At 35.8% G+C, this 12,263-nt stretch overlaps 1 protein-coding gene across 3 annotated transcripts in view; it reads left to right on the plus strand.

The window, feature by feature from the left end:
• The window catches only part of LOC117317562 (A-agglutinin anchorage subunit-like), a 37,273-nt gene that overhangs the window by 18,111 nt on the left and 6,899 nt on the right, over positions 1-12,263 (plus strand). For all 3 annotated transcript variants that reach the window (XM_033872390.1, XM_033872389.1, XM_033872388.1), the window contains exons 2-7: positions 3,688-3,754; positions 6,506-7,594; positions 8,468-8,532; positions 9,732-9,796; positions 10,742-10,768; positions 11,494-11,654. In XM_033872390.1, coding sequence (XP_033728281.1) covers positions 3,688-3,754; positions 6,506-7,594; positions 8,468-8,532; positions 9,732-9,796; positions 10,742-10,768; positions 11,494-11,654 — 1,474 coding nt within the window. The remainder of the gene's footprint in view (positions 1-3,687; positions 3,755-6,505; positions 7,595-8,467; positions 8,533-9,731; positions 9,797-10,741; positions 10,769-11,493; positions 11,655-12,263) is intronic.

Genomic DNA, 12,263 nt, shown 5'->3' on the forward strand with positions numbered 1-12,263 from the left:
TTGTGCGAGTCCTTAAACATTAGTTTATTATTTAAAATTAATGAATGAACTGACTTTTATTTCAATGTATTTATGGAAAGTTTGATAAAGTTTAACATGATCTCGGTAATCCGTGGCTTTTTAGCTGATTATCGATCGACTGAAATAAATATTCACTATATTACAAAACAATGTCATTGTTTCGGTTTACGTTTCTTTCGATAGCAGTCTGGTTTCAAAATGCATAATGTACCTTAAAATCAAATTGCCCTGATATTTACACATCAAACCGTCTTGACAACTCTGTCATGTATTTTGAAAATCCCTTTTTAAATTTTTTTTTATACGATTCCTTTAAATGTCTTTCCTCGTCATACACCTGTATAACCTAGCTTTTATCACAAATGGCTGTTGTATAACAAGGATTTAATTATTTAAGTATGCCTAGCAATTTCTATCATAGTGCTATATTTGTCATATCTAAATACACTGGAAAATCATTCAAATGCAGTTTTGAAGTAATTAGATATAGAACAATAGGTTCACATTTCTATTTCAATCGCCCTTTGTTTCCAGCTGTGACAAGTGATTGTTTACTATTTTGTTTGAAAAAAAAATTTACCTGCTGTATTCGGGTATCAGGAAGTGTACAATTGGCCTGTAGAAATTTAAGGTATCGGTAAGTTTGTGGATTTATCTGTTGATATCTCAGGTATCGGGAAATGTTTGATTACCTGTTGATATCTCAGGTATCGGGAAATGTTTGATTACCTGTTGATATCTAAGGTATCGGGAATTGTGTAAATTTAACTGTGGATATCTCGGGTATCGGGAATGGTGTAAATTTAACTGTGGATATCTCGGGTATCGGGAATTGTGTAAATTTAACTGCGGATATCTCGGGTATCGGGAATGGTGTAAATTTAACTGTGGATATCTCGGGTATCGGGAATTGTGTAAATTTAACTGCGGATATCTCGGGTATCGGGAATTGTGTAAATTTAACTGTGGATATCTAAGGTATCGGGAAATGTGTGGATTTACCTGTGGATATCTAAGGTATCGGGAAATGTGTAAATTTAACTGTGGATATCTAAGGTATCGGGAATTGTGTAAATTTAACTGTTGATATCTCGGGTATCGGGAATTGTGTAAATTTAACTGTGGATATCTCGGGTATCGGGAAATGTGTAAATTTAACTGTGGATATCTAAGGTATCGGGAATTGTGTAAATTTAACTGTTGATATCTCGGGTATCGGGAATTGTGTAAATTTAACTGTTGATATCTAAGGTATCGGGAAATGTGTGGATTTACCTGTGGATATCTAAGGTATCGGGAATGGTGTAAATTTAACTGTGGATATCTAAGGTATCGGGAATTGTGTAAATTTAACTGTTGATATCTAAGGTATCGGGAAATGTGTAAATTTAACTGTGGATATCTAAGGTATCGGGAATTGTGTAAATTTAACTGTGGATACAGTGTATCTCGGGTATCGGGAATTGTGTAAATTTAACTGTGGATATCTAAGGTATCGGGAATTGTGTAAATTTAACTGTGGATATCTAAGGTATCGGGAAATGTGTAAATTTAACTGTTGATATCTAAGGTATCGGGAATTGTGTAAATTTAACTGTTGATATCTCGGGTATCGGGAATGGTGTAAATTTAACTGTGGATATCTAAGGTATCGGGAATGGTGTAAATTTAACTGTGGATATCTCGGGTATCGGGAATTGTGTAAATTTAACTGTGGATATCTCGGGTATCGGGAATGGTGTAAATTTAACTGTGGATATCTAAGGTATCGGGAATGGTGTAAATTTAACTGTGGATATCTCGGGTATCGGGAATTGTGTAAATTTAACTGTTGATATCTAAGGTATCGGGAATTGTGTAAATTTAACTGTTGATATCTCGGGTATCGGGAATGGTGTAAATTTAACTGTGGATATCTCGGGTATCGGGAATTGTGTAAATTTAACTGTGGATATCTAAGGTATCGGGAATGGTGTAAATTTAACTGTGGATATCTCGGGTATCGGGAATTGTGTAAATTTAACTGTGGATATCTAAGGTATCGGGAATGGTGTAAATTTAACTGTGGATATCTCAGGTATCGGGAATTGTGTAAATTTAACTGTGGATATCTAAGGTATCGGGAATTGTGTAAATTTAACTGTGGATATCTCGGGTATCGGGAATTGTGTAAATTTAACTGGAAATTTAACTGTGGATATCTCGGGTATCGGGAATTGTGTAAATTTAACTGGAAATTTAACTGTGGATATCTAAGGTATCGGGAATTGTGTAAATTTAACTGGAAATTTAACTGTGGATATCTCGGGTATCGGGAATTATGTAAATTTAACTGTGGATATCTCGGGTATCGGGAATTGTGTAAATTTAACTGTGGATATCTCGGGTATCGGGAATTGTGTAAATTTAACTGTGGATATCTAAGGTATCGGGAATGGTGTAAATTTAACTGGAAATTTAACTGTGGATATCTCGGGTATCGGGAATTATGTAAATTTAACTGTGGATATCTCGGGTATCGGGAATTATGTAAATTTAACTGTGGATATCTCGGGTATCGGGAATTGTGTAAATTTAACTGTGGATATCTCGGGTATCGGGAATTGTGTAAAATTAACTGTGGATATCTAAGGTATCGGGAAATGTGTAATTACCTGTTGATATCTCAGGTATCGGTAAATGTGTGGATTTACCTGTGGATATCTCGGGTATCGGGAATGGTGTAAATTTAACTGTGGATATCTCGGGTATCGGGAATTGTGTAAATTTAACTGCGGATATCTCGGGTATCGGGAATGGTGTAAATTTAACTGTGGATATCTCGGGTATCGGGAATTGTGTAAATTTAACTGTGGATATCTCGGGTATCGGGAATTGTGTAAATTTAACTGTGGATATCTAAGGTATCGGGAATTGTGTAAATTTAACTGTTGATATCTAAGGTATCGGGAATTGTGTAAATTTAACTGTGGATATTTCAGGTATCGGGAATGGTGTAAATTTAACTGTGGATATTTCAGGTATCGGGAATTGTGTAAATTTAACTGTGGATATTTCAGGTATCGGGAATTGTGTAAATTTAACTGTGGATATCTAAGGTATCGGGAAATGTGTGGATTTACCTGTGGATATCTAAGGTATCGGGAATTGTGTAAATTTAACTGTTGATATCTAAGGTATCGGGAATTGTGTAAATTTAACTGTGGATATTTCAGGTATCGGGAATTGTGTAAATTTAACTGTGGATATTTCAGGTATCGGGAATTGTGTGGATTTACCTGTGGATATCTAAGGTATCGGGAATTGTGTAAATTTAACTGTGGATATCTCAGGTATCGGGAATGGTGTGGATTTACCTGTGGATATCTAAGGTATCGGGAATTGTGTAAATTTAACTGTGGATATTTCAGGTATTGGTAAATATTTGATTACCTGTTGATATCTCAGGTATAGGGAATTGTGTGGATTTAGCTGTTGTATATACCTGTTGTATATATATCTAAGATAGAGAACTGTATGGATTTACCTGTTGTGTATGTCAGGTATCAAGAAGTGTATAAATTGACCTGTGGGTATTTTAGGTATTTCCGATACATGGATTGATTTACCTGTTGTATATATATCGGGGATAGAGAACTATATGGATTTACCTGTTGTATATTTCAGATGCCCTGCACCAATATGAATGCTCACGCCAATCGTGACTACCTGCTGGTTCTAACTTTTATGACAGGTAAGCCTTAAACCGAAACATGTTTTGTGTCTGTTTTCAGCCCATATACATTAATGTAGACTAAACTTTTAAACGCTTGTGAAAGTGTTCTCTTATAGACCAGATTATTTATTAATGGCTGCCAATGACATGTTCTCTGTAACGGCCAAATTCTGCGTTTAGACAGTTATGAACGACGTTTTATCTCCCGTGAAATACGTGTGGTAGGTAACAGTTAGTCTGCTGCCAAACAAAAAACAGCCTTGCAAAAAAAGTGTTATTTCTATAGTAGCCAGAAAGTTAAGGCGCTTGTGAAAGATACAGAAATAAAGACAACAATCCAAAATTTTGGTTGATATTCCTGTGATCCGACTCTTGATATTCAGAGTGCATCTTCAGACAATACACTTAACCCAACCATTTCTTTGGGAAGGAATCTGATAGCTTCGCGCATCGAATCATTACCTGAAGTTTGTGATCCGTTTACCCCCCGGGTACGTTTATGTTTCTGATGGACGATGAATCACGCCCAGCGTTTCCTGTTCTAGTTTTGTCCTTTGACAAGACTCTTTAACCCCAATTGCTCTTAACTGCAAGCGACTGTCTCCTACAGACAGGAGACTCGCACTATGGGTCGATCAACACAGGAACAGCAAACAAACAGTACCCCGCGTATCCCATAGGGTTTACAAATTTATAAGATGAACCTAATGTGTATTCATATACGGTGTTGGTCAAATTTATTTTAACACCCCAACTAGGAAAAGCATAACCGTTAACATTAACGCAATGGGGAATTTACCCATAATACGCGAAGGCCATTCTGCCGAAAAATTACCCCCTCGCGTATTATTTTGTGACTATTGTTGTATTCATGGACATGTAACCTAAGATTCGCGGAAAAATGCCCTGGTCTATAGTTTACCTATCGCGAAGTTACACCTCTTGGAAATAAACCCAATGTGTATAGTTTATCTTTCGAAATCGCGGAAAGAATCCCGTTTACAGTAAGTTTAAATAGCATTTTCTCTACATTAACGTTCGTGGTTTGGTATGAATTCCTCTTTACTGTCAAATTTGAACCGCCAACATACACACCTATGTATACCTGTACTTTTGTTTCCATGAACGGATAGATTTAAGGACCACACAAGGCGATTTAGAATAATTTATACTAGTTTAATATCCTTAACATTTGGCATCAATAATTTATGGTTGGGAAGTACTCGATAATTTAAGGATCGTGTTAACGAGTTCGGGTTTTCTATAGAACGATTTACTACCAGTCATACTGTCATGTCTGGATGTTAAATTATATGTTGATTTCCTACAATAAAAAGTACGAAAGCCTAATAGGGTCATTTTGAAATGTAAACTAAAAAAATATATCTCGTTAAAACGCGTTAGTTATCTCGTTAAAACGCGATAATTATCTCGTTAAAACGAATTAGTTATCGCGTTAAAACGCGATAGTTGTCTCGTTAAAACGCGTTAGTTATCTCGTTAAAACGTGATAATTATCTCGTTAAAACGCGTTAGTTATCTTGTTGAAACGCGTTAGTTATCTTGTTAAAACGCGTTAGTTATCTCGTAAAAACGCGTTAGATGTCATTTTAATACACGATAATTTTCTAGCTCAAACACGTTAGTTATATCGTCCAAACGTTTTAACGAGATAACTAACGCGTTTTAACGTGACAATTATTGCGTTTTAACGAAACAATTATCGCGTTTTAACAAGATACATATTTTTATTTTGCTTTTCAAAATGAACCGAATAGGCTTTCGTAAAAAAGGGATACTATTGTTGTCTGGGTAACGGAAGAAAAAAACAAGTATGTCGACATCGAAAGTAACTCCATCGTCATTCTAAGTCGAAATCGATGAAGCAATATATATATATAGATTTACAGGAAGACACTTGAAAAAGTACTAGGGAAAAAAGACCAGGGTTTTTCTCCATGAAACCGTACTCAATGTTCAATTACACATTTTATTCTCGGGCTCAAAAACACCAGACGATAATTTGATAATTATCTGAATATTTTGTGAGGATTTTCCTTTAAACTACTGTTTAATGATTCAACTGAATTTAAAGGAAGTCAGGTTGAACAAAAGTATCACATTGGAAAATGGTTTCATGAATACGGGCCTAGGCGTTACGAAAGGATGAGCATCTTTTACTTCATCAGTTATATTGTTATAATGAAGAATTATAATTCAATATCACTTTAGTGACTTCTGAGTATGATGTACATTTTTGTTTTATTGATTTTATCTAACCATACAAATAAGCCGGCTATAAATATATATAATATCTAGGTGGTGTATCTATTATTGATTAAGTTCCCATTGTGTCTGCATTTCACCATGTTATTACTGGTAGTTGTGGCGTGGATTAAGAACACGCACACTACTATTGTATATTCAGCACCCAAAATTATATAATTATCAAAATACGATGTAAATTATTTCCTATGCATACATTTACATTTGTTTAGGCAAAATCTCTCTCACTCATCTATGTATAAATATCCTTGACCCCTGGCATGACTGAAGCTCAATAATTGTTCAGATGCAGTCTTTCATAATATACCCCTGGCAAAGAGGTCGAGATTTGCTATCAATTTGCTGTCAGACTCCGTACATATGTTAACATGTTAAATCTATTTCGAGGTCCAAATCATTTCGAGATGGCATATATTAGTAGATCTAGAGGTGATACATCTTATGTTAAAAACATTTTATCATTATATCTTGATTCTATTGCAGTTGTCATCGCACTACACTCATCATTGTGTGATGCGGATTCGCCTAGTGATTCACCTAGTCAAGTCTCCACGATAGTCGTCTCTACAACAGCTATAAGTCCGACCGCAACCATTGGGAACGAAGCGTCAGGATTGTCAACTTCCCACGATTTTAGTTCTGAAAACAGTTCGACGTTTTATTTTTCGTCGACTCTAACGCCTTCCGAACCATCTATTAGCGATGTGACGACAACTGTAATATCAACAGCATTGCCTTCATCTGAAAATACTTCAGTGAACACACCACTTGCCTCGAGTTCCCCATCTTACTCTGTCGGAGATTCGAATTCGGCAGTAAAAACTAGCATGGACTCTAGCGCTATGACTAGTACAGAGTCCTTCTCTACCGATACCCATGATTGGAGTTCGAATACATTAGACACATCTGCCATATACTCTAGTGTTGTAAGTAGTACACAATCCTCTGGCACCATCACTATGTCTGAAGGGAATTCAAATTCACAAGGCATGACTTCCGCGATGTCTAGTTACTTGCCGTCAAATGTCGACACCGTCACCACTTCGATGACGTCAAAAATGATAACAACGTCTGTTATCAGTGTGACCACTTCATTTACTGACACTGAGTTGATTAATTCCACTGCAGTATTAGAAACACCTTCATTATCTTCGATTAGTTCCACTGCAGTATTAGAAACACCTTCATTATCTTCGATTAGTTCCACTCCAGTATTAGAAACATCTTCATTATCTTCGATTAGTTCCACTCCAGTATTAGAAACACCTTCATTATCTTCGATTAGTTCCACTCCAGTATTAGAAATATCTTCATTATCTTCGATTGGTGATACAGATGCAAGTATAAATGTATCTGCAAGTGATTTTACGATGTCGGTCAATACAACTGTATCATCACTGTCGTCAACCGATGTTACCTTTTCTGCAATTGTGCCGACATCGTCAGCCCCACTGACAACGACAGCAAATCCCACTTCGACACCAACCACTACGACTCCTTCTACTACGACGCAGGTCACTACAACTTCCAGAACTACTACAGCAGAATATGAGCCAGTAGAGGGAAACCACGGTAAATTCAAGTGTAGCATAATGTATTTCTGGTATCAATGTTTCTTAGATCAAGGAAATTCTTATATCTAAAACTATCCATTGGAAAGCACTATTGGAGTTAAAGAAAACTTAAGGAAGCTTCCCTTGAAATATGTAATGCTTTTGCTATGGAAAATTTTAATTCAAGGAATTTCCTTCGGTTACGGTTAGTTGAAACTTGGACCTGGTTTGTAGTTGTGAGGTTACTTTATTGTAGTATTAAAAACCATTGTTTTAGCACCAAGTAACATCATATTAAACCGGCTGTGTTAGCATAATCCTCCCACAAGTCTCAAAAGCCAAATATTAACTTGAATACTGATATAAGTGCTGTTTATTGGTAATGGTACAGATTCTAAACGCTTCTTATTTATCTCTGTTTTCTGGGGGGGGGGGGGGGGGGGGGGGGGGGGGGTCTCTTTCACTCCGATTAACATATCAGACCTGAACAGGTATGGTCACATACTCGACCACGTGGTTTTCTCTGGGTATTCCAGTTTCCTCCCATAAATAGCATAAAACATACAAAATTGAAAAAAGACATTACAACTTATTGATTACCTATTGTCAATTTCCCTTTAACGTAAACGTATTTACCTACATGAACCGGAGATTGTTCTATTACGTGGGTCTGTTAAGATCTCATTTGAAATTGCGACTTTGCCAGGATTTGACCTAGATTTGTTTGGCGGGTGTCGTCGATGAGGCAGAAGACGCTTACTCTTTCGGAGAACATGATCTTATTATCCTGATACTATTTTCAGGTGTCTCCATGCAGATTATGTTATTTATCTTTTTAGTCAATGCTGGTTTCACTTTTGTATGACATAATCCATTTATTGCTCTTTTATAGCTACCGCCATCTTTACGGTGACGTTTGAGCTTGTGTTTTACTGTACCAACTTTGATATAGAGAAGGTAAGTTTAGCATTCCATTCCAAGAAAAAAATGTATTGTCATGTTTTTAGATAATTTCTATCCTACGTACAACAAGAGTCATATGAAAAGCAGGTTATCGGAATACTCTATTTCATCTTCGTCCTGGTTTTGTGTGTCTGTCTTTTCTGTTTGTGCCTGCTTCCGTTCTGAGGTCAGGTTTTGCTTCAAATGTAAAAGTTCCTTCTGAGTTCGGTTTTTTGTTCCAATATAAAAACTAGTTTTTTTCTTCTTTTTTTTGCTCAATGGGTTCCGGGTTCCTTCCAATGTTGACATTTCTATACTTGCTCAATGTTTTTTGAGTTCCGGTTTTGCTTCCAGTGTTAATATTAATGTCGTTGAGTCCGTGTTTCTTCCATTGTTAATATAAATATCCTTGCTGAATGATTTCTGATTTCCGGTTTGCTTCCACTATAAAAATGTTTTTGGTCTGTTTTCTAGTTCTGTCCTTGCTCAATGCCCTCTGAGTTAGGTTACTACTAATGTATTTCGTAGTGTCAATCCTTTTTAACAATGTAATACATTGTTTGCACTTGTTATCCGTCCATGCCTATTCATTCAGCCTTGTGGAAGAAACATAAAAGTGATCAGATACTTTTGTATTTTTTTTTTTTTTTTTTAATCCAACATGAAACAGGAAAACAACCTCGAAGCCGGAACATAAACAACCATATAACACTTGTAACAGAGCGCATGATTCATTAAATTTAAATCACTGCCTCCGCTAGGGATCGAACCCAAGACCTCTGGGTTACTAGTCTTACGCTAAACCGATCAAGATAGAGATTTCTCTAGCCGAGCAGCTTATATTGCGAGGGTTACACACTGAACAATCAAATGACTATCAGGCATGCGTTCCACGTTACAATGACAGTTGTTGGATAACGTCATATTTCAGCCTGCTGTGTGTTATGGAATTTCGTGTCCATAAAAACTATTGTCTGATAGATTATTTATGATAAAGGTATTTTTCACATAAGACACATATTTTATGCCCAAGACAAAGTTAAATGGACTAACAGGTTTGGGGAGAGGTGGGATCAGCCTTAAGTACAATATATATCCTCAAACAGGAGTGCTTTCTTTCATCGCACTAAACGTTACATTTATCATTGTTCATAAAATGAGGTAACATGGATATTGATCATATTTACAACTAATGGTGATCAATTTTATTTCAGATCCAGGCCTATTTTGCCGAGACCGTATTTTTGCTGCAGGGTGCTACGTTTAAGCCAACTACGAGGTATTACATTAGTAATTGATACTGATCACTAATATAGAATACGTGGAAAATGTATTTAAACAAGCTATATAGCATGCAAAGATACATTAATATACATATCAGTGTATATGCTCCAAGGTTTCTGAGTTAAGGTTTTGCTTCAAATCTAAATGTTACTGCAATTGTTCAACGGTTTCTGAGTAACAGAATGATACAGAGGGTTGTTGAGTGACACAGGTGTAGCGCACTTGACCTTCACCTTAACGGCTGGGTTCGAGTCCCCGATCGGACATGAAAAGGTATGGGGTATTCTGCCGGACCACGTGGTTCTTCGGTTTCCTCTGACAGTAAGACTCCACGTGCACTTCAATCCGGACCAACAAGTGCTATTGATATAAGTTCATTTAACTTGTTTGGTAATCGTTGTGATGAAGTTTACATAAATAGGCATGTTTTATTGTGTTTGATAGGGCAATACTGTTTTTAACTATGGGTATCATAGAACATGTGTATTCAGCTACTAGATAGCTGGAACGTACTATTCACTTGTCTATACTGCATTTAATACTTATATCAGTGATACATGTAAACATACTACCAATTCATCTAAGACATTTACTTCTCTTACGCCACAAACAGTTTGTATATATTTACAGTAATAGTGTATGAAAAGCCAAATATGGCTGGGGGTGTTGATGTATTTTAATGTTTTATTGAAACTATGCCTGTATTTCATTTACATGTATAAGGTGTATATCAATACGTGACACTTTAATAAACATATCTTAATGTGTATCATGATAACGTACTTCATTACAGATCATGTTAAGACTTTTAAGTGATTTCTTTTCCTCATTCACCACGATTTGTGCTTTAGTCAACATATGCTATTACTATGTGCTATATATGTGCTGATATTTCAATCAATTTTGCAAATGTTGAACGTCTCTGCTCTTTCCAATTCAGTTGTTCCAGTACCAGAAGACGAAAAAGGTTTGTTGGCAATATATAAGTTGAATTAAATCTCGAGCCCAAGAAGAATTTGATAAACATGTACAAACCAAACTCTATCTGGTAGTTCAGCATGTATTATCTAAAGACGTATGCTTGTTTAAGGATATCACTATGTGTTACATGTAAGAACGTAGGTAATTCATTAGCCTTTGCCTGACAGCTCTATGTTATTACTGTAAATAACAAAATAACAATCAGAAGATAGCAATCAATTGCCAAGACTTGCAATAATATAATTCAGTGAAAAAATGGCTAGCTTTAATACAGTGTAAACGCTCACCTTGAGCAAAACCTTTAGAAAAATAATTAAATGATTTTGTCGAAATACACAATTTCAATGCCAGTCCTATAGCGACAAATGACATATATTCCACTGATCAAGATGGTTGCAGTCGAAATCAGCATTTCGTAATGTATATTGCCAGAAGAGATTTGCTGGCTTCCTTGCATCACAGAAAACAATACACTCAGTTTAATGTAACGAATGGGAAAATGTAATCGTTTGTACAGTTTTAAATATATATAGATACTGCAATATACCGCCAATGTTATAATGCCTATAAAATTACATCACAACATATTGAACCACTGCCTGAATGATGGATAATTTGTATATGTAAATTTTATCATTTGACTTATATACATATTTCTTAAACATAATAAAATATGTTGTCAAAAATATTGACTTATATGTATATTTTCAGAGACACAAGCAACAAAACAATAGCATATGATATCACAGCGAAAGTCCTTGCAAACAAAGTAGAATCGTTCATAAATGAAACGGAGGTAGCACTTCTAGCTATAAACGAGTCTATCGGTATAAATGTTACTGTTGACAGCATAGAAAGATTCCGTGGAAGAGGTAAGTTGAACATGAACTACAAATAATGCATGTAGAATGCTTCAGCAATATATAAGTCAACAAAATAGGCAAAGACTTAAAGAAAACAAAAATCAACTATTAATAAATCGTCAAAATCAAGGTCTAATTCAAGCTCACCTGGTATGGTTGGATTGTGATTTCATGGCATTCTGCTTCCTTCATTCCGTCAGTCATGATTGGAGGAAAGGAAACATATTTTATACAAATGCCGAGCCTTGAATCTTTCGGGACGGAGATTTTTTCCGGAAAGTGGTTGGGATTTTTTTTGGGGGGGGGGGGGGGGGGGGGCTTTTAAATTCCTTCTTTAATTACGACAGGGTTTTGTGTAAATATTTCCTATGTTGGAATGAGGTGTTTCACTCACATAAGGACTAGAATAGCCTTTAATGCGGGGGACTTATCACTTTGGGGCTTGATGGACCAATAGGAAAAATACAGGAAATTCTTCAATGCCATTGCTGTTCTTAAGGAATGATAAGATTAAGTCACAAATTTGATTTAATAAATTAGAACATTTTCGGTAAACCCTTTTAAGTCATTCATATTTAGATTGATGTATTATATATGTATATTACATATTGTGTCTTT

Source organism: Pecten maximus, chromosome 19, assembly GCF_902652985.1.
Source record: "Pecten maximus chromosome 19, xPecMax1.1, whole genome shotgun sequence".
Taxonomy (NCBI): Eukaryota; Metazoa; Mollusca; class Bivalvia; order Pectinida; family Pectinidae; genus Pecten; species Pecten maximus.